At 35.0% G+C, this 21111-nt stretch overlaps 1 protein-coding gene across 3 annotated transcripts in view; it reads left to right on the top strand.

The window, feature by feature from the left end:
- The window catches only part of LOC141961026 (adhesion G protein-coupled receptor A3-like), a 290616-nt gene that overhangs the window by 203551 nt on the left and 65954 nt on the right, over positions 1–21111 (top strand). Inside the window, exon 13 of one of the 3 annotated variants that reach the window (XM_074907509.1) lies at positions 4549–4566. The exons of the other annotated variants lie outside the window; for them this stretch is intronic. Coding sequence (XP_074763610.1) covers positions 4549–4566 — 18 coding nt within the window. The remainder of the gene's footprint in view (positions 1–4548; positions 4567–21111) is intronic. 3 annotated transcript variants of the gene reach the window in all.

The raw sequence follows: 21111 nt of genomic DNA, 5'->3' as shown, positions 1-21111 counted from the left end.
ACTGACTTTTTATTGCCTTCAATTACCTTTTTCTGAAGTGCTTTCTCAGAATTCTCTAACAATAAGGGTTTGGAGGCTTTTTACATAATAACCTGTATACTACTTCATATTGTTACTCAGTCTGTGAAAATCTCACTACACAAAATGTTTTATTCAAGAATAATAACTTACATGCTGCATCACATAATAAATATGTAATACACCTTATCAGATGAAAAGCCATATAGATTTTTGGGTTACTGTTCTCTTTTTGGATAGTAAATATAAAGCACACACTTTGATTTTATAGGAGACTTGAGTATCCTTACTGCTACTGTTCTCCACTTCCTTGGTTTTTTATCTACAGGAGTTTATTAAAAATATTTTTCAATCCTGGGGAATTTTACGTTGTTTCTTTTGCATTAGTGGCCATCCTGTATTTTCATTACAAATCCATACCACCCAGTGACTTCAGTAGGACTGTTCATAGTTATTTCTATATTCAAAGAGATTAATTTTTCAATCAAAATTCCAGACTAGAGTCTCAGGTAAATTTTGCATTTTTTTTTTCTTAAAGCCTTTTGGGGAAAAATATCGTATGGCATAGATAATTATGAAAAAGTATGTCAACATTCATTAAATTCCTTTATATTCAAAATATCTATTAAAAAAAATCCAGATTTTTTTCCACTACATTTATTATGCTTTTTTTTTTTTAATTGTACAACTGTCGTTTAAGCAACACATTAATAAATAGCATGAACAGTGAGTAGACATTGATAAACAATGAAAAGATGTGAGGGGATATGTTCTCAAACTTCTGGAACTGAGTGAAAACCTATATTTAGTATATCCATCATCATCTAATTCTCTCCAGATCTGAGTGCATATTTGATAGTTATTGCAAATTTATTCTAAGCTTCCAGAGTATGGGGACTAAAGATGGTCTTTGATGTACATTCATAATTTAAAAGATCAGTGGTAGAAATATCACTAAATCCTGTGATTCTACTATGACAACTTAACTAAAAGAGTAGGAATTTATTGTTTTGTCTACAGCCTTTCAAGTAGAACCAGCCCTCGGGCCTATTCCAGTGCTTTTCTGTGAAAAGTGTATGAAGTTTAGTGCTTGAATACTAGAGCTTTTTTGTAGCATAAGTTGCATTTGCCTCTTAAATTTTCCTATGTCTAGTCAGCCATCTCCCTAATGAGGCTTGCAGAAGTATTTTTAGTGTGCTCAACACTCTTACAATACTGGGATCACTAGACTGTATGAGAGACCATAAATGCCCCAGCTAGATACTATCTGCATCACATGATCTACTCAGTACTAGTAAGACCACAGCTGGAGTGCTGACTCCAGGTCTTGGCTTTCCAGTACAAGAAGAATATGGATATACTGGGTCAGTAAAGGGCTGCGAAGATGAATAAGGGACCGGACATGAAAAAGACAGAAAACCAGTACTAATGGTACCTATAGCTCACTTTAGGGCTAGATAGTTTTTAGTACCTCAATTGTTTAGTTTAACACAAGGCACAAGATAAATACAAATGTGGTCTTTTGGGTACGGCTTCAGACTAGCACATGGGAAGTTGGGGTGTGTTTTTTGCCTGCACGCCATTTTCTGCATGATGATGCTTAAATCACATGAATTATTTGAGAGTCAGTTCTACAACCTGAGCAATTAAGAGATAATTACTACCTTGTTTGATTATGTAAAATGTTAATGAAGCACTTTCAAATGTTTGAATAGAATACACTATAGGGATGGAAGGTGTTCTTCTATTAACATTAGATTTTTGTTTTGCTGAAGTTTGCTACAATGTTCAGTTCTTACTGCATTTGATTGCAAATTAATTCATTGAGAAGCGGGACAAATCCATGAGTTCATTACAGTTAAATATTTAAATAAAGCAATTTACAAGGTCATGCTTGCCAATCTTGCAAACTATATAAATAATTTTAACTTCAGAATATACAATACAAACTTCCTTATCTTTACTGTAAGAGCAACTAAAGTAATTCAAACAATGACATAAACTTATGCTTTCTGACAAGTGCAAGATTTCAAGGGAAGCTTGTTATTAAACATGTAAAAGTTCTGTAATAGAAATTTTGCATTCCTATTTGATCGTTTATTTGTCAGGTGAGGAAATGTTTTCTGTCTATATTTGTGCTACGCTTGTTCCCAGAGTATATGAACTGCATTAAATTGTTAGTCCTGGGCTAAAATTGGCTGATTTTTTTTTTCTTCTTTTGTATAAATACTGTTGCCATTGGTTATCTTTAGATAGGAAGATATAGGGGTGTGAATTACTTGGCATTAGTTAAGATGAGACTGCAAGTTGCAAATTCTCTCCAGTAAAAAGTATGAACTGGAAGAATATACTCCTCACTCAGCAGAATGCTATTAATATTATTATTATAATTATTATTATTATTTTATAGTTACTTGAGAATTTTCTCTGCACGGTCATACATTAGACTGTGTACATCCTGCTCAGTTGGAACTCTATGCGGAGCTTGTGATCTTCCCTGATCTTTAGGATTATTTTTCTCTTGTTCTAAACCTGTGCTTTTTTGTCTTCAATATGAAGACAACATATTTGGGGGATATTTCTGCTTGAAAGATCAACAGATTTCTCTTAAGTGCAGACTTCCTTATCCTGTGTTTTGTAAAAGCAGTGTTATTCTAGCTATGTCTACTCTGACTGCCAGTGCCAGAATCACCGCCTGTGACATCAGTCTTGTACTATCAGCAAAAAGATAGACAGAATATGGTGAGGCAGGTAGGCATATTGCCTAGCCAAGGGCCCAGGAGCTTGGCTGAGTGTCCCTATAATGCTTGCCCCAAAAATGCTCTAATGAATAAATGGTGTAGACAAACTGTAAACCCATTCTCAAATCCACCCTCAGGACTACTGAACAGCACTGTAGATCTGGCATCTTGAAGTCAGATTTGTTACACTTATCCAGATATCTTGTAAATGGGTCTTAAATTGCATAAACTCCCCTTTCTCATATTACAATACATGCTACTAGTTTCCGAAAAAGTTCATGTCGTGTCTTTGGAATCAAATGTGTGTTAATTGTCATTATTTATGTATAGAAGTTGGGGGGTTTCTAATTAACCACAGATATGATGTCTTCTACATGAATTCAATGGCTTTTGTCAACATTCTACTTTCATGCTAGTGAGTTCTACCTTAGAGCAATAAAAATGGGGGTTTTAAAGTGTTGCTAGGAGATTAATTCTTTTTCTCCAATTGCCTGCCCCCAGAAAAGGTTGGACAGTTTGTTCTCTTATAGCCATGAGAGTGTTGAACACAGTGATATGATGATATAAATTCTGAGGTTCGGCTTCTGTCTTCTTCCTCTGAGCATTCAGAATTGTTTGGGAGATTTCATCAAGGACTTCATGTATTTCTTGTAAGAGCTACTCAGTGAGAGCACTACAGATTTGGAGTAGGATCAAAACTGCTATTACAAAGATCTATATGTAGATTGGTTTTCTGCCTCTTCACAAATATATAATCCTCAGTAGCTCCACATTTGAACTGTACGTTTGTCTTCACATGAGTGACCATTTAATCAGTGCTTTTTCGGCATCTTGTCCTGAATCTTTTATCATCTCTGTACCATTCATAGCTGCTTAGGCCACTGTGTAGTTTTGCTGATCCTTAAGGAAGGAAGAAAATATTACTTCCATGACAAGAGAATCAAAAAAATCTTTGAAATGCCAAAATATCCAGCAAGTAAAATTTACAAAAATTAACTGGCTTTGTTTCCCACTAGTGAAGAGACCATAGCAAAATTTGCAGCTTGAAATTGATATTCTGATCTCTAACTTTCCCTTTGTTAAAATACAAAGTTCAGAATTGCTGGCTAAGCAAATCACTTAGTTTCACCTGTCATTTCTCTATTAACATTTTAAAGAGCATAATTCCGCAACTGTGATATTATCTGTAGGATATGAATACAGCTTCTTCTATGAAGATTAATTACTACACATATTTTTATTGCTTCTGTAGGAGTAATTGGATGCACCAGCGTAACCATGTAAAAAAATTGGAAAAACCACATTCTTTGCTATGGAGCACATGAGCTTCCAGAATATCTGACTTGACATATTCGCTGTTGTCCTCCCATCTTGAGGACTCATTTGCAAAAAGTAGTTTGTGATTTCATGAAACAGTCAGGAAGTGTCTTCTATCCATATCTCTGTACTTACAGCTACGTATTTTCATCTTTTACTGAGTTACAGTAGGTTACTGGGTTTCTCTGTATTACTGAGAAAAGTATGTTACAATCAACATTAAACTGAGGTAATTTTCTTTCACACAGGTGATGTATTGACCAAAACTATATCATGTGTAACTCTAAGCTAGTTTGCAGTTCTGGGTTAAAACCCTTTTAATTAGTTCAAAGCATTGTTCAAGTCTGGAAGATATCCAAAGGAAAATATGTATCTGCCATGCTCCCTCTGTGTCTTTCCTTTGTTCTTTATGTTGACTCTGCATGGTGTTTCAAACTGGTTATATGATTGATTTTTATTTTATTCTCTGTAGCATACTTATTTTCTTAAGGTGTTTGGGTTTTTTTTATATGTTACATGCCATGCCATGCCATCGCATGTTATCCACCATCATGCCCAACAGAATAATGCTTTGACCAAACAAAACCTGATAGAGTATTTCTCATAATATGCATAAATTCTGAAAAAAAAAAGAACAAAAGGCTTATTTTCCTTTTCTTTGGTATTTGTGTTTATTAGTATTATTACTTCTGCTCTAGAGCCTTCCATTATAAAGATAATAAATATCTTTATTATTATGAATAACGTAATGATCTAGATAACAGATGAAAAATATCTACAGTCAGTTTGCATAAATTACAACTCATCAGTTAACTCAAATGGTGTCTGAAATGCTACTGGAGTATGTTGAAAGCCAATGTAATTTATATACCATGCTCTTTCACAGAATCAAGTTGCATGAAGAGAAATGTGGAACATGTTGGAATGTACAATTAGATTTTTATCTGTCAGCCACATATCAAATAAAAAGGTTGTTTTAACACTAATTACTCTAGATGTAGGCTTGCTGTTACTAGCAGCTAATAAGCCAAGATCAGAAATTTCAATTACTGGTACTGTGTAGGGTGGAAAATTCTTTTTGAAAACATTTATGTTTACTGAATTTGTTTAGCTCTGATAAACTTTTCTGAATGATGGCTGAATATTGTAATGACAACATTCTTTAATTTGGTGATAAATTTATTTTGTATTAAATAATGTAAACTTTAAGTATTTATTCCTCAAAATGAGATCTGAAGTATAAACAAGGAACTAACAATTATATTCATTGTCTAAATGTACCACAGGCAAATAAGATAATCTTTTCCTTGATGAAAGTATGCAAGTGGTGTTTTAAGGCACTTATAATGCGACACATAGATATTAGACAAACATCACAATTATTATCAGGTCTATGCACTTAATTCCATTTTAAATATAATACATACATTTTTGCTTCTCAGGAATGAGCTAATTAGCCTTCATTATGCTTCAAGACAGGTTTGGGTACTGGTCATCTAATTATCTATAAAATGCTGAGTTCTTTTTAGCTTTTTATTCTTTTAACTTTTTAATCCGGTAGAGTGAGTTCATCTTGAATTCCGCTTGCACATAGTGCATGTTGGAGTAGTTGGTCTTTGCTTAACAAATGCTGACTGAAGTAATATGTTTTGGCACAGATAAGCTAGAATAATTTTTTTTTTTAAATCAATTATTGGTCTTCTAAGGCTATATATATAATGTCATGTGAATTTTTTCAATGTGTGAAGGCCTCCGTCTTTGCTTAAGCTTGGAAAAGTTTGATATTGCTACTTTTCCTGCACAACTTTAAGTCCTGCAGCTTTCTTTCACCTGCAAAAGCACTAACAATGTTGGGTACCAGAGCTGTGCAGACTAGTCAGTGCTCAGTGATGCATCATCTCAAGTGAATATGCTTCTATATGTATGCCTCTGTATTCTGTATTTATCTGTTATAACTATGTGATATTCTCACCAAGATGTGTCAATAATGAACTTAAGACAAAGTGCAAAGAAATCACTGTCTTCAGAAGTTATTAGAACCATTTCATACTCAACATTCAAGACAGGGGTTTTATGCCAAATAATTCAGATGTCTGCTTCTTCTTGAGATGATTTGAGAAGTTTAATTTACACTCGTGGTCTTCAGTTATGTGGAAGCAGAGGTATTCAGCTGTGGTTCATGGCTTAACTCTGTGATCCCTTTTTCTTGACATCCTTTGGCTTAATGAGCCTTGACTTCATATACATTTGTCTCTGCTTTTGTTTCTTGTGACCTGCATTTGCAAAGTGAAAGTTTACATTAAACGTTTCCCGTACCATCTTGTATCTTCTATTGGTGTTGCCTTGTAAATGTGGAAAACTGTAACAGTTCTATCACTTACTGCACCTGTCCATAGTACCAATGAGGAAGGATCTATCACAAGGTCTGCAAATGCCTGGTAAGAAGATTCATACATTGAATTAAGACTTTTGCTGTCAGTATGGCAGACAGATGGCTTCAGGCTGTTTACTCACATTGTATACCAGCTACCTGCAATCGTCTTGTTTGTCTTATGTCATGATTGACTGAAGCATTGTCAGGACCAGCAATTATGGTTTTACTGGGGGCATTCCAGTACTTCTCTGATATGCAACTCATTTGTGCAACTAACCTTTCTATCCTCAGATTTCTTTACTAATGCTGTTTATACTTAGAAGTATCATATGGTTCTGTTTGGACTTCTGTGAAGGAGTATCACACTCAAGATACTTTCAGAACTCACCATAGGCAAGACTACATACAGAATGTTCTTGGTTTTTTATAAATGCTAGGTGTTTGCAAGGTCTGCTTAGTTTATTAGGAATTACTCAGTATCGCATCTTCTAATTGTCCCAGGTGTCTTAATGCTCACCAGTTAAGTAGTATGCTGACAGCACTGAGTTTGAGAATGTTGGAATCTGATTGTCTTTGTTGTCCTCAGTTTTCTATGATTTTAACCATATGGTATAGAGTTTCAATTAGAAATCAGATCCTCCATCTTAAGATGGGCATAGGCAGTGGATAATTGGTCAAGCACATAGCAGACTACCTAGTAGCCTGCCTAGTTAAAATTAGATGTAGATGCTGTAACTGTTATCTCTTAGACAGTTGAGGAGTACTTTAATTATGAATGCTTCATGAAAATGACTAAGTTCAAATAGATAACATACATAGAAACTGTACCAAAAATAAAAGTATGTAAATAACAGCAAAAGTAATAGAAACAAAAATGTTTGATGGCATTCAGTTTTCATTTTGTAATTCCCAAGAAAGCAACTCATGTGAAAAGCATAATTAAGCCACATAGATGACTCTTTCTGACCCAGATGTACCCTAAAAAGTGCCAGTTGCCAACATAACTTACTGTTTATTTCATACAGCCTATTGGATATATTCAAAATTGTAGTATAAATATAGGTCTAAAGCTGCATCTGCAAAGCTTTGAATCCAATGTATGCTCAGTAATTTGGCATGATGTAAATGTGATGGGCACACTGATGCAAAGTCAAGCTGCAGCTCACAAAGAACTCCTGTGGGCCTTAAATTGAATTTGTTTTAAGAGTTTTGAATTTTTAAGTACCAGAAAACCATGTGGGTGTGGATTGCCCATCAATTTGGATTTTCTCATAGACAAGGTATACAACTGCAGCGCAGAGTTTCATTTTTGTCTGTAATTTTCCAGTTAAAACATGAGCAACTGAACTTCTCCAAATACCCTTTCTAAATATGTTTCAGTGTAAGAATCCTTGGATACCAAGTACAGATCACATGTGTAACAGAAAATATCTCTCTTTGTGAAGGTTTCTACTATTAACTTTGTGTCAGTAGTCTGATTTTCTCTTAAGAAATTACATACTTATTTCATGGGCCTAATTACTAAGTTTAATGGAAGATCTTGAAGATTAGTTTTCACTCTGACATTGTTTTCCTGATCTTGAATGTTGTGTGTTTCATAAGATTTTTTAAAAAATTCCTTATACATTCCTAGAAAGGAAGCACTGTAAACTGTTAATTTGAGAAGAAAATTTTCAGTTGTACAAGCAGGATGATTTTCCTCAAGGCATAGTCTACTTATTCGTAGCTGCTGGTTCTTCATGTGCATATGAGTTCTAAAACCCATATGTAGGCTGTAATAAATAGTACAAAAGATTGAAACAGTATTGAGGTGGAGATAGCTCAAGTTTACCTTTCATCACACTCTCAATAAATATAGAGGCATTCAGACATCTTCAGAAAAAATGCTTATTTTACATACTAAGGAATGATTTCCCAATACTTTCATACCAAATTATCATTGAACACAATAAAGATGTGTTTCTTAGTGATAGCTAAACTTTGAAACATGAACTATTTGATTTTGAACCCAAGAAAAATAACTATGCAACAATATATTTAAACCTTGAGAAACAGAAGAATGGATTAAATACTAGTCTCACTGAAGACAAAGTAAAATTCACTTTTCACACAGAGTAAAATACACTTCAGTGTACCCAGGATTTCTTCTTCTATGCTTCTTTTATTATATTAGCTATATCTATTATATAAATTTGTTAACCTTAAATGCACCACACAAATACAAGACAAGTAGGAGAAATAGTTGTAATCTGCATGCATTATCCCTAAACTGCAAACCTGTAAAAATATTTGATGAGTTAAAAAGGAAGAGAGTAATGTAGTTAACATTTAAAGAAAAATTTAGTCATGTTAAATCTTGGATTTGAGATTGAAGATAATTGTGCACACTATAATCACCATCTTTGCTGGCAGCTATAAAAACAGTATGCAGTATATCAGTTATAGAATCTATCACTGAGTGCAGCAGACAGATTGAAGAGATACAGAGGACAAGACCAAAATTAATTCAGCAATAGAATTGAATTGAATATGCTTTGTCTATTCCTAGCTCTTATTTTCTCTATGAACTTCGCCTAGTCCAGGTTCTGTCTTCCAGGTGTCCTTTTTCCAGTTCTGTTGTTTTAACTCATCCCAGTCTTCAGATATGTTAGCTATCCTTTATAAAAATAAGGACCAGTTAATGTGTTCTTGTACAGCACGTTGAATCTGTACCAATGATTAAACCTTTTTCTGGACTAAGTTATTACCAGTTGTGAAGTACTTTAAAGTATGCGTTTGTATATTTAAATCAAAATCCAACTTTTTTTAGCAGCACAGATTAAGCCGCTACTGACACCGCTGTCTTAAATGGATTTTTGTAGTTTCAACTTATTGGACTCTACTGTACAGGTCTGATGATGCACAAGAAGAAGCAGAAGCCAGTTTGCTCTGTCTTTTACTGTGTTATATCTGGGCTGATAAAAATACAAAATCAGAAATAATGCCTTGGCACAAAACTAAGAAATTGCATCCTGAATAAACATGATTAAGAGTCAAGCAGTTGATTTAAACAGTGCCATTTTAGCATAGCCCTTTTTTTGAGTGGAATTTCATTTCAAATACTCATAATGTAAAGCTGAAATTAGCTAGTCAGTTATTAAGACTGTACTAAATCTGTAAAATTAATTAATGTGTCAAAAATTATGCTATCACAGTTTACTTCTAATTCTTGAAACAGATAGTACAGTGAAAGGAACTTTGGGGACTTAGGCACTGTAGGGCCAAAGAACAATTAAAATCAACTCTGTGGTGCTTATGGCTGGTAAAATCTCCCAGGCAATTTGTGTGAACCATTTTATAGCTCCATTTTGGTTATGTAGGCACTAGTTTCAAATCATTATATTACCGGACTGCCTTGTAACATTTGGGTAGTTCATTTCTGAGCTATCCATTATCGATGAAGTAGACCATAGTGTTTCCATAGAGATGATCCTTCTCTTTTATCTCTTGTCATATAATCCTTTGTTCAACACATTAAATACTCTAACAGAGCAGTGGGCAAAATTCTTTTCTGACATCTACCCCATGATTTTGAGCTTCAATATTGTGTATTCCTATGAGAATGGTGATCCTTTGATCCATGTTTTCAGAACATCAGAATATTGTGAGAAAATATGCAAGTATAGGAGCAGTCTTTCCTTTTAACTGTTTCATTGTTAAAGAGCTAGTAAACTGTACAGTTTGTTGTCTGAGTCATAGGTTTTAAGAAAGGTCTTTAAAATTGTGGGTTTGAACTTTCCACCCAAATTTAGTGTCTGTGGGGTTTTTTTGTTGTTTGGGCATTTTCTTTAATGAATTTCAGTTGTTTAGCTTGTGGGAGCTAAAGTATGGGGGGCTTCGGAGCATATGAAAGGGGCTGAACCTCTGTAATACCGGACATACATTGGTGTGATTTGTAATGAATTGATGTAATGACAGTAAAGAGGTTAGCAGATGTGTATATCATACATTAGAAAGTATCTGCATGAAAATTACAACCTTTTTAGATCTGTGGAAAAACAATTTCAAAGGCAAGTTTATTTCATATCATTTTGTACCCCGTTGCAGTACTGAGAGAAAGCCTACACTCCTGATTTGTTTCAACTGCTCATGATGTGACTTTAACACCTAGTTACTATGAGGCAAACACAAACATCTGTACAAAACTGTGACTTTCTGGATATCTACCTTACCTTGCAGTGTATGTGAAGTGACTTATTGCTGAATGGAGATGAGAAAATCGATTGGTCATTTACTATGTGAGCAAAAGGATGCACGCTGGAGGTTCTTTGGAATTGAAACATATATAATAAAACAGTTCTTAAGCCTGTCGTAATCCATGTAGCCATCCTCTCCATTACTGTTTTGCCAAAGTAAAGAAATTTGGTTTTCAACAACAAAAATTCTATCTTACACAAACTTTGGCCTACACTTGGTGCTTCTGCCTCTTTCAGTACCGGTGGAAGTTGCTCATTGATTAAGCTGGAAAGACTCTCAATGTTTAGGATGCACGAACCTACTTGTTGCTGAAAATTACAGCAAGTGAAAATACAGCCTGGATTTGAAATCATGCAATATTTTTACTAACTCCTGTATGTTCACTGAGAAGCAGGAAAGAGACTGCAGCAAATTCTTAACTGCTGTAAACCAGCATAGCAGTGTAGATTTGAGTGGCTGATGATCTGCTGCATCCTTTCTTGAACTGTTAATACTATATAGGTGCCATTTATCAGTATTTCATGGATGAACAGTGCATGTTTCCTCTTTCTTTAAAACAATGGGCAGATATTAACTTGCATGCGTTCTGTTTGCTTTGTTAGATGATTTTGTTTCCACAAGGCATATAGAGGCAAGTGATAATTAAAGTTCACAGTGTGAAATTGCTAACTCTCCCTCACACCCAACAGAATATACTGCAAAAATAGTTTTTTGTGAATCAGATTCTGCCAGAGTTACCTCTAGCTGAAACTTTTGCTTGGTGCAAATCCAGCTATATTATCTGACTAAAGCTTACGGTACATTTTGAGCAGGGTATCAAGTTACTGCAAAATGTGTATTGCACATGCCTTATATATACAAGACCTTTGTTGCTTTTTTTTAATTCAGTATGAGTATGTATGAAAAAGTACTTTTTCAGCTATTCCAATAATTTGTTTTACAATTTTAAAAATTACTCTTTCCAGGTTTTCTATTGTTTAACTTTCAGTTTTGTACTTAATATGCTATTTTATACAAATGTTTACCTATATGCATATTGAAAAGATAGAGTAGGGCTTCACATGTAACAATTTTTGAAAATTACAGGTGAAGAAGTCTGTTGTTAAATAATTCTGTGTTAGCTTCATAACTAATTATTTTAGTCACTGAATTATTTCCAAAGAGCAATACTGTGTGAAAAGAAAGCATAAAGTTTATTGCAGTTGTCAAAATTATTGTAATAAGCACCATGGAATTATTAGTATAAACTGTACATATATACTTATCAAGTATGATTATGGAAATCAATCTAAGTAGAAATATCATCATATTATTCATATATACACTTAAGAATGTGAAAAGATGAATCTTTTTCAAGAAATTAATTAAATAACACAGAATAATATAGTAATTATATTAATGAGAAGCACATTGGTTTGTAAATTCTGTAGGCCTGAACACCATGATGCAGTCTTAAAAGTCTAAAATTGTAGTTTGTTACCCTGTAGATAGATGTTTGATTTGCAGAGGGTCACTGCAGAAGTGCAATGGTGGGTGCTTGTCTCGTTTCTAATCAGACCATAGATTTAATAAAATATGTTTTTTGAGGGAAGTGATCCTCCCCCTTTACTCCACTCTTGTGAGACCTCACCTGGAGTAGTGTGTTCAGCTCTGGGGCCCCCAGTATAGGAAAGACATGGACCTGTTGGAGCAGATCCAGAGGGGGCCATGAAGGTGATCAGGGGTCTGGAGCACCTCTCTTGTGAAGATAGTCTGAGAGAGGTGGGGTTATTTCACCTAAAGAAGAGAAGACTCTGGGGAGACCCTATAGCAGCCTTCCAGTACTTAAAGGGGACCTACAGGAAATACGGGGAGGGACACTTTATCAGGGAGTGTAGGGACAGGCCAAGGGGTAATGGCTTTAAACTGCAAGAGGGTAGATTTAGGTTAGATGTGAGAAAGAAGTTCTTCACTGTTAGGGTGGTGAGACACTGGACCAGGCTGCCCAAAGAAGTTGTTGATGCCCCCTCCCTGGCAGTGTTCAAGGCCAGGTTGGACGGGGCTTTGAGAAACTTGATCTAGTGGAAGGTGTCCCTGCCCATGGCAGGGGGGTTGGAACTAGATGATCTTTAAGGTGCCTTCCAACTCAAACCATTCTGTGAATCTATGAAGTGCCAATTGAAATTGTATCAATTTCTTTATGTATATCTGAAAAGAGGTTAACTGATCAGAGTAGAACAAACATTTTTGTTTTACTCTGTTTATTGATTCAGTCCACTAACTAGCCAGACATCACAACTTCTTTCTAAATGTATCATTCCCTTGCTTCAGATGAAAATGTATTTCAGGATTAGATTAAAATGTGACCATATAAATACATACTTTAAAACATTAAAAAGGTTAGTGTTTTTAAGGACTATGAGACTGACAGTAGAATTGAGGCATTCTATCTACCTTCAGTAGTTAATCAGCTATGAAAATAGCAGTGTATTTTTATTAGAATATTTATATTTGGGGAGGAAATGCCAGCCTCAGTAGATAAAAGAGGGGTACTGAAATCTCTGGTTGCTGAAACTGCCATAAGAATAGTAGTGGGAATAGAGTAAAGACAGAAAAGTCTTGTAAGTCTGTTCAGCTTTTGGGTTGGCAAGGGGTGCTGGAGTGTGTTTCAGCCTCAGAAACAAATCTAGAACTTTCCTACAAGGTGAAAGGCTGCTGGCATGTCAAGCAGTAGATTTCCTCTCCTTATCATTCTAATAAACTAATGTTATTTCCTTCTTACTGAACTATGTATCCTGCGAAATGGGAGACTTTTTTCTTGCTTTTTGCAGATCTAAATCAGGAGTAACAGGGTAAAGCCACTTTTGGGATTTTGCTCCAGCTTTTTACCTGGCCTTTTCAAATACTATCCTGCGTATTTCTTTAAGTCAGACCATAGTGTTACTTCTGGAGAGTGTTGAGCTTGCTTTCCCTTCCACCAGCTGAGTTCTTCCACCTAAAGCTAAATGTAGCAGTTACAACACATTTGCTTAACTTCAGGGCCCCACAAAAGTGGGCTGAATTTGTTCTGACATGAGAGCTTAAACGAGCTCGGTAAGGCAGTTTTCTTAAACAAGCTCGTATTGTATTAGCCACCTGAATATGTAAGGTAAAAGATTTTGTGTCAGAATGCTATTATCCTAATAAAATCATTCTCACAGGCAGATCAAATCAGCTATCCCTATACCATATGGGGAGCCACACATTTTTTGTTTCCTGTTTCTCCACATTTCTTTCTCCTACTGTCTTTTTCAGTAGGTTTTACTTGCCCAGTGGAGATCTATTTCAGGAGATATAGTAGTAGAGATTAATGTCTAGAGATTAAGCTTTTCATCTCAGCTCATGTTTGTTGACTCCCTTTGATTTGGAAAAGCCATTTCAGTTAGCTGTCCTTGAATGAGACAACAGGTGAGGTTACCTGTTGTAAGCTATAATAATGAGTTTACAGAGGTTCTACTTGTTGTATGTGGAGGTTGAAATTATTGTGTGGATTGCACACCTATCCACAGTTTTAGAAAGAAGGAAAAAAAGAAGAGGGTTATGGTGTAGGGAAGAGCAAGATCTCCATTCTAGCTAGTTTTAAGGCTTAGGAGAAGACAGGTCAATTGCCCCTAAGAGGAAGAGAACCAGGAGAGACCAGAGTCACAGAAGGGAAGAAGAAATCTGTAAAAAGTGATAATTGTTTCATCCCACTTTAGTAAGTAGTGGAATGCAATAGGTTCAAATCTGTGGAGCAAAACGAGTGGTACTGAGAATCCATCATCAACGTTCTATGTATTTAAGAGTCTTCCAGATTAGCTCTAGTCTGGTCTCATGTAACTCATCAGTTACCTTTTGTGACTAATATCCAAATGGAATCCACATTGTGCACTGTGAGAGTGCTTTGTGAAAGCATGGTAATAGAGATCCCATCAGGGAATTTGTCTGAAAATTAACATTCACATATGAATGTGAAAAGACAAAAATAATCTTTGAATATCAGACCAGTATTCTAAATCTAAACTGAAATGTTAATATGGACACACCCATAAGTCTACTGTACTCAAGAAGTATGGATCTCATACTTCTTAAAAACTTACTTGAAAATTTTGTTGAGACCTATTTTAGAGGAATGCGGTGGTGAAGCTGTACTTTTTTTTTTCCTATTTTTTTGAATAACTATCTCAAAGACCTTTTCCCTGGCTTTAGGATAAGTAATTATCATCTTTTTTCTTATTGGTGTTGTCAATACCTTTTTGAAATGTGACCAGAAAACATCCATTAATTGTTAGCAATGCTACTTTAACTCCAGTACGGCATCTTTGACAGAAGGGTATAGATTCAGCCTCAGGGCAAAATTATTCACATCAGCCTATATTGTCATGTTGATTTACTTTTAATTTGTATTTTATTTTATGATATTACATTGCAGCTCAATCTACGAGTTAATGGATTGTTACAGATCTGTTAAATTCCAGTAACTGTCATATTTGTTTTCTCATTGTCATTTACCTTTGTGCAGCCTTTTTGCTGGCAAAAAAATTATTCCTGTCTGAGTTTGTGGATTTAGAGCCCCAGGTTATATTTTATTCCTTCTCTTGCTTTCTACCTCTTTTCTGCCTTGAATTCTTCTGTTTTAACATTTAAACATTATGCATTCCCATTGTTGAATATCAAAGTGTTATATTGAAATCCATTTCCTTTTCTTTCTTGCATGTTGTGTTCCTGTCAGTTCAGTTTAGTGTAACCTTAAAGAAGGGTTTGATTTCAGTTTGTGCTTGATTTCACATTGCCTGTCACTGATATGGAATGTGTCCACAGCAGTCCGGGACTGAATGCATTTGTGTGCTACTTCCTTCCTCAATCTTCTAGATATCATTCTGTGATTATACTTATTTTTATGTCTTTGTCCTCTGACTAGCATTCCCACATAAATGAAATTATTTAAAACTGAAAGGATTATATTCAAACTAAAACTTTTTTATTATTATGTATTTTCCTCAGGGTTAGGATTCAGTATATCTCAATCACACATTAAAACTATGAAGAATAACATCAGATTTCTTACAGCCTCAGAATGTTTTAATTTTAAATGCATTACACTTATTTGTCTATTTTTCTTTTCTGATTTGTTTTTAAGTTCTGTGATGCAACAAGTGCTATACCATATACTAAATGGGAAATTTGCAGTAGTGTTTAGTTGTGGCACCTTCTTCCAGAAATATGAGTGAGAATAGGATGTATTGTTAATATGCACATAGTTCAGTTTGTAACATTAGCAGGTTTTTTAGTAAGTATAGACTCTATTTAAGTTTTCTGTCTTTGATTTTTTTTACAGTTTCTTACATAAAAAATAGTGTTATTACTTTATTATCTTCAGTTTGACCATGCATTACATTTTTAATAGCTTAACCATCTTCTTTCAGCATTTACTTTCATCCCTCTCCCCACACTCAGTATACAAATGCACAATTGATATGTGTTTTTTATGTTGTTATGGAAGTTCTTGTTTTCCCTTTCTTCATAACAGTACATCTGAAAGTAGACCTGGCCATTCCCTTTCTTCATAACAGTACATCTGAAAGTAGACCTGGCCATCATTGCCATTATGTGTTTATGCAGTGACAATCATAGAATCATTTATGTTGGAAAAGACCTTGAAGATCATCCAGTCCAACTATTAACCTAGCACTGCCAAGTCCACCACTAAACCATGTCCCTAAGCACCACATCTATGTGTCTTTTAAATACCTCCAGGGATGGTGACTCCACCACTTCCCTGGGCAGCCTGTTCCAATGTTTGACAGCCCTTTTGGTGAAGAAATTTTTCCTAATATCCAATCTAAACCTCTCCTGGCACAATTTGAGGCCATTTCCTCTTGTTGCATCACTTGTTAGTTGGGAGAAGAGACACCCACCTTGCTACAACCTCCTTTCAGGTAGTTGTAGAGAGTGATAAGGTCTCCCCTGAGCCTGCTTTTCTGCAGGCTAAACAACCCCAATCAAAACTGACCATTCTCTACTAAAAGAATGCTTGGTGATCAAAAGGATCTGAAAAGTGCCAGGTGGCTACTTCATACTGGTGACCAGACATGCAATTTTATGATGTTTCACCAGAATTGGAAATATGATATAAATTTTATATACTCCTATTCCTTCTCTCCTTTATAGTTCAGCTGGTTCAAAAGCAACTGGGACTTCTCCTTGCATATAAACTGATGATTAAAAACAAATACAAAACAAAAAAGAAACACTGCAAGTTTACTAGAAAAGGAACTTATTTCAGAATTCTTGGGCCCAGAAATTATATTCCAAGTTTCAGTTTATTTTACCAACGGAGAAATGTTAGATGGTCCTTTTGGATGAATGTGGATTAGACTTTATTTTCTATAAGAATCTGTATAGTGAGCATACATTGATAATGTTAGTGATACTACCCAAGGTAATCAACAGCATGTGAATTTTAGAAAAAGATTAAATAAATATTCTAATGCATTTTCCCCACAAACTCTTCTATGAATGTTACTTCTTCTCTTCTCTATATTCTTCTTACATGTTCATTGGGTCAAGAATTTCAGTGGTCCTCAACTGTATATTGACCAGAATATTACCATTTGCCTTTAATTTCTAAGAAAAGTCACTGCAGCACTCTGAAGATTTCCCAAGTCATACTTGGAATTAATGTATTGAGCTAAGTAGTATTATGAAACTGAAAATATTTATTTGTTCTTAAACCAGATTTTTACCTTACGGTAATACTGAATTTGTTGACTTAAATCATTGTTAGAAATGTTCTGCACAAATTCAAACTGATGCTGTATGTGGGAGACAGCTGGTTGTCATGGTAACTGTAGTGCAGTTTTTAATTCCACTTGGTGAGTAATGCTAACACAATGATGCTGAATAGACCATGGCTTAGCAAGTACAAGTATCTTGCATTCTCTGTGTCAAGGCTACAAAGCAAGAAAGTGCTGTTGTTCAGACTGCATAATTTTTGGCTTATTGCTTCTGAATAGAGACATTTAAAAAAATAAATCTAAAAAGCTAGAGGATATCAAAACTATACAGAGAATGTTTTGGTGTGTCCCTCAAAGAGCCCAAACAAGGTGATAAAACTAAGAGACAAACTGTAAGGTATTTATAACTACGGAACACAGTTTTGTTTTCTTATTAATGTATTTGTTGCTGTGTTTTTAATGTAGATCTATTGAAGAAATGTGGTAATATAAAATTTAGAATGGTAGAAGAGCACAAAGTGGCCAATCAATGTTTATGTTTGTGTTTATGTCTGGAAGAAAATAGGACGTTAACTGAATTTCTTTCATGAGACATTTACTTAATGCAGATTTCAAGAGAAGACCTTTGCTTTTCAGGTAATGTGTCCTGCATGAAATAAACAAAACACAGTAAGTCTAGGTGTAGTTGGGGAAATAGGATGAAAAATCCTATCATTAGTTTGCTAAATTAGTCTTCACTAGTTTTATCTAGGCCCTCATACTTGCTATAAAAATGCTTCTTCCTTATGTGAGACAATAGTCAGAGAAAAATGGGAATACAGTTTTTAGTAGAGTCTGTGCCGTCGGCAGCAGTGTTTTCATATCCTTGTACATATATAGAGCTTCCAGGACTCCAAAGCCTGATGATAAAAAAATGTAAGTCTTGCTCATTGTTGAGATAGACAATTTGGGACTCTGCCAGTTTTTCTCAAATACACTGTCTTTCAGCTAATAATGTTAGTTATTAATTTTCTACATGATGTTAGTCCCTCAGTTGGCATGAGACACTCAATTTTTTTCTGTATTGATTTTCTTTCCTTTTCCCTCCTTGAGCACGTTTCTTTCAGATCCTCGCTCCTAAATGATTAATTCATACACTCAGGTACTCATATCAGCGTCTGATAGTAGCAGTAGTAAGAGTCCAGAAATCCATGTGCAGGATTCAGCAAAGTACTCCCATCCTATTTAATGCACAAACTGGGGAGTCTAGAAGAAAAAGATAGTGAAATCATTAACATATTACGTTTTTGTGTTAGAAAGTGAGCACTGCTACTGCCTAAAATAAAGGCATATAAGTTTAATGGGAGACTGGAAGTGATTCAGCAAGAATGATAACACACTTGGGAAAAAAAAATCAGTTAAATTTGGCAGTGGAAGCCTTTGAGAAAGTCTGAATTGTACACTGTTGGTGTGTCTAACTGATAAAATTAAGCCATTTATAATAAAGGCCTTTGGTACAAATTTGTGAACACATTAAATATACTGATGCCAGAAGAATTGACCTTTACTGAAAAAGATTAGAAAATCAGTAGAGCAAGAGGGGAAGACCAAAAATATTCAAACTGTTGCAAATGCTTGCTTATAATAACAATGAAAATAATTCATTTCCTAAATATTAAATTGCAGATTTGCTGATTATATAACTAATTTACAAGATTTTAAAAGTGAACACTCTGGCATATAGACCGCTATTTTTAATTAACATATTGCTGTTGCTTTTTCAGTAGACAGGCCCTGCAGCACTAATACTTGAAAACTTGTATTAATTCAAAAGCCATGAACAAAACAAAAAGGCTGTGCTTTCTCATCCACTCCTGTAGTACATTACAAACTGAAAGTAGCTTTGCATTTGGAAGAATTAAGATTATTTTTATTCCATTTTGTTTGATCTAAGAAATGGGGAGGGAAGACTGATATAAGTTCTTACTTTGCAGTCTTCATTTATTACTATATGAGTTTCATCTCATCTAATTTTAGCTAAAGGATTCTATTACGTTAGAAAGCTATTATATTAGGAATCTTAATTCCAACAGTCATTGAATGGGATTGAGGGGATGCTCCTCCTGGTGTTACTTCAGACCTCAGTTGGATTCATGCACTGTATAAGAAGTCTCAAATGACCTTTGGCATCTCAACTCAAAGGTGCTCGATTGAGTGTGGTCAATACAGTGCATACTGTCCCAGAAATATAAAACCATCCTCACCCAATATAAGCTATGAGTTTTCATGTACTGATGACTGATGATAAGAACTGATAAAGTGTGTTAGTATCTTAAAATCTTAATAAGAACATCATCACTGTTTCATAGCAGCTGATATAAAACTTGGTTTGTCTAAAGGATTAAGATTTGAATTCAGTCAGTTTTTATAAATGAAATGCCTAACACTGACTATGTCAAGTGACTATTTTTATAGTAACAAAGAAAAATTTGCATACATGCCTAGGTGGTTTTATAGCATCTGTGAAATGTTAAGAAATAAGAATTAGGTTTCGTCCAACCTTGTTCAACTAGCGGGACTGTATAAAGTGATCACTAGATTGGTGAAGACATGGTCTGATGGAATGTTCACTCAGACCTCACTTCCATTGCAGTTGTGGATTTTGTGGATAATGCTAGCAAATATTTTTGATGTCCACGTAACTCTGTGACAAATCCTTTAGAAAAACTTAGTAGAATGAATCAAGATAGATTGTCCCTAAGCACTTGTTAGAACAGATGGGTTCTGGGCTAAGGAGTCTGTCCAGATAAACTAATAATCTGTGATGAGGACAATGAGAGTACATGTGATTCAGCTGGAGGTAAAAGTGTTCCATTTGGCTCTGAATGCCTTCTGGCTGAACCAAAGAACCGACACAACAGATTTTCACATGAACTATACATACAATGTACTTATGTATGCATCCTGCAGTGTTTTATTTTCAAAGCTTCCTTATGACTCTAGTTTAGATTATTGGTGAAAACATACCTGCAAATACATTACTTGCAAGAAGAACAATTATATATTGTTTCTTTTAAAAAGGAATGGGGAAATATACTATTCCTTAGAAAAAATAAATTTTCTATATATAACTCCAAAATAGAATGATTTGGAAGAGGTTACTGCTGTTAATGAACTGATAGCTTTCTTTCCAGATGGACTCCTTTTCTGTCTGGTTGTCAAGAAAGTAAGACAGAAACAAAGGCTTGCATCGTGACTGTGGCACAAATTTGGACCTACTAGTGCTGATAATTATCTTGTGTAAATGTAACCTTGGATAAATCCCTTTAATATCTATGGTCTCTTCATTCACACACAAACATACGTACCAAATCTATGTTTGGTTTTGCTCTAACCAGGTGTTCAACATTGCATTTGACCAGAACTGAATTTTAAAGCTGAAATTCTGACTTTACCATTTCATTGTCATATTGAGCTCACTATCTTGCCTTTTGTGTCCACACTGGGTGCATCAGAATCCTGAAGATGTGTGTGAGACTTACAGTGCAGGGTAGGTGATTTTGCATGGGAGCTTAGGAGAGCAGCAACTACTAAAACCTACAGGGACTAGCAGTAGTGGAGTGTCTGTCTTATCCTTCATATTCAACATCGCAGTTATAAGAATTCTCTTAAAATGTCACATGCCATCATTGATATACATCCACTTTACCAC

The sequence above is a fragment of the Athene noctua genome, chromosome 5 (genome assembly GCF_965140245.1).
Source record: "Athene noctua chromosome 5, bAthNoc1.hap1.1, whole genome shotgun sequence".
In the NCBI taxonomy this organism is placed as follows: domain Eukaryota; kingdom Metazoa; phylum Chordata; class Aves; order Strigiformes; family Strigidae; genus Athene; species Athene noctua.
Note: the sequence above shows the minus strand (reverse complement) of the source record. Positions and strands in the feature narration are given on the sequence as shown.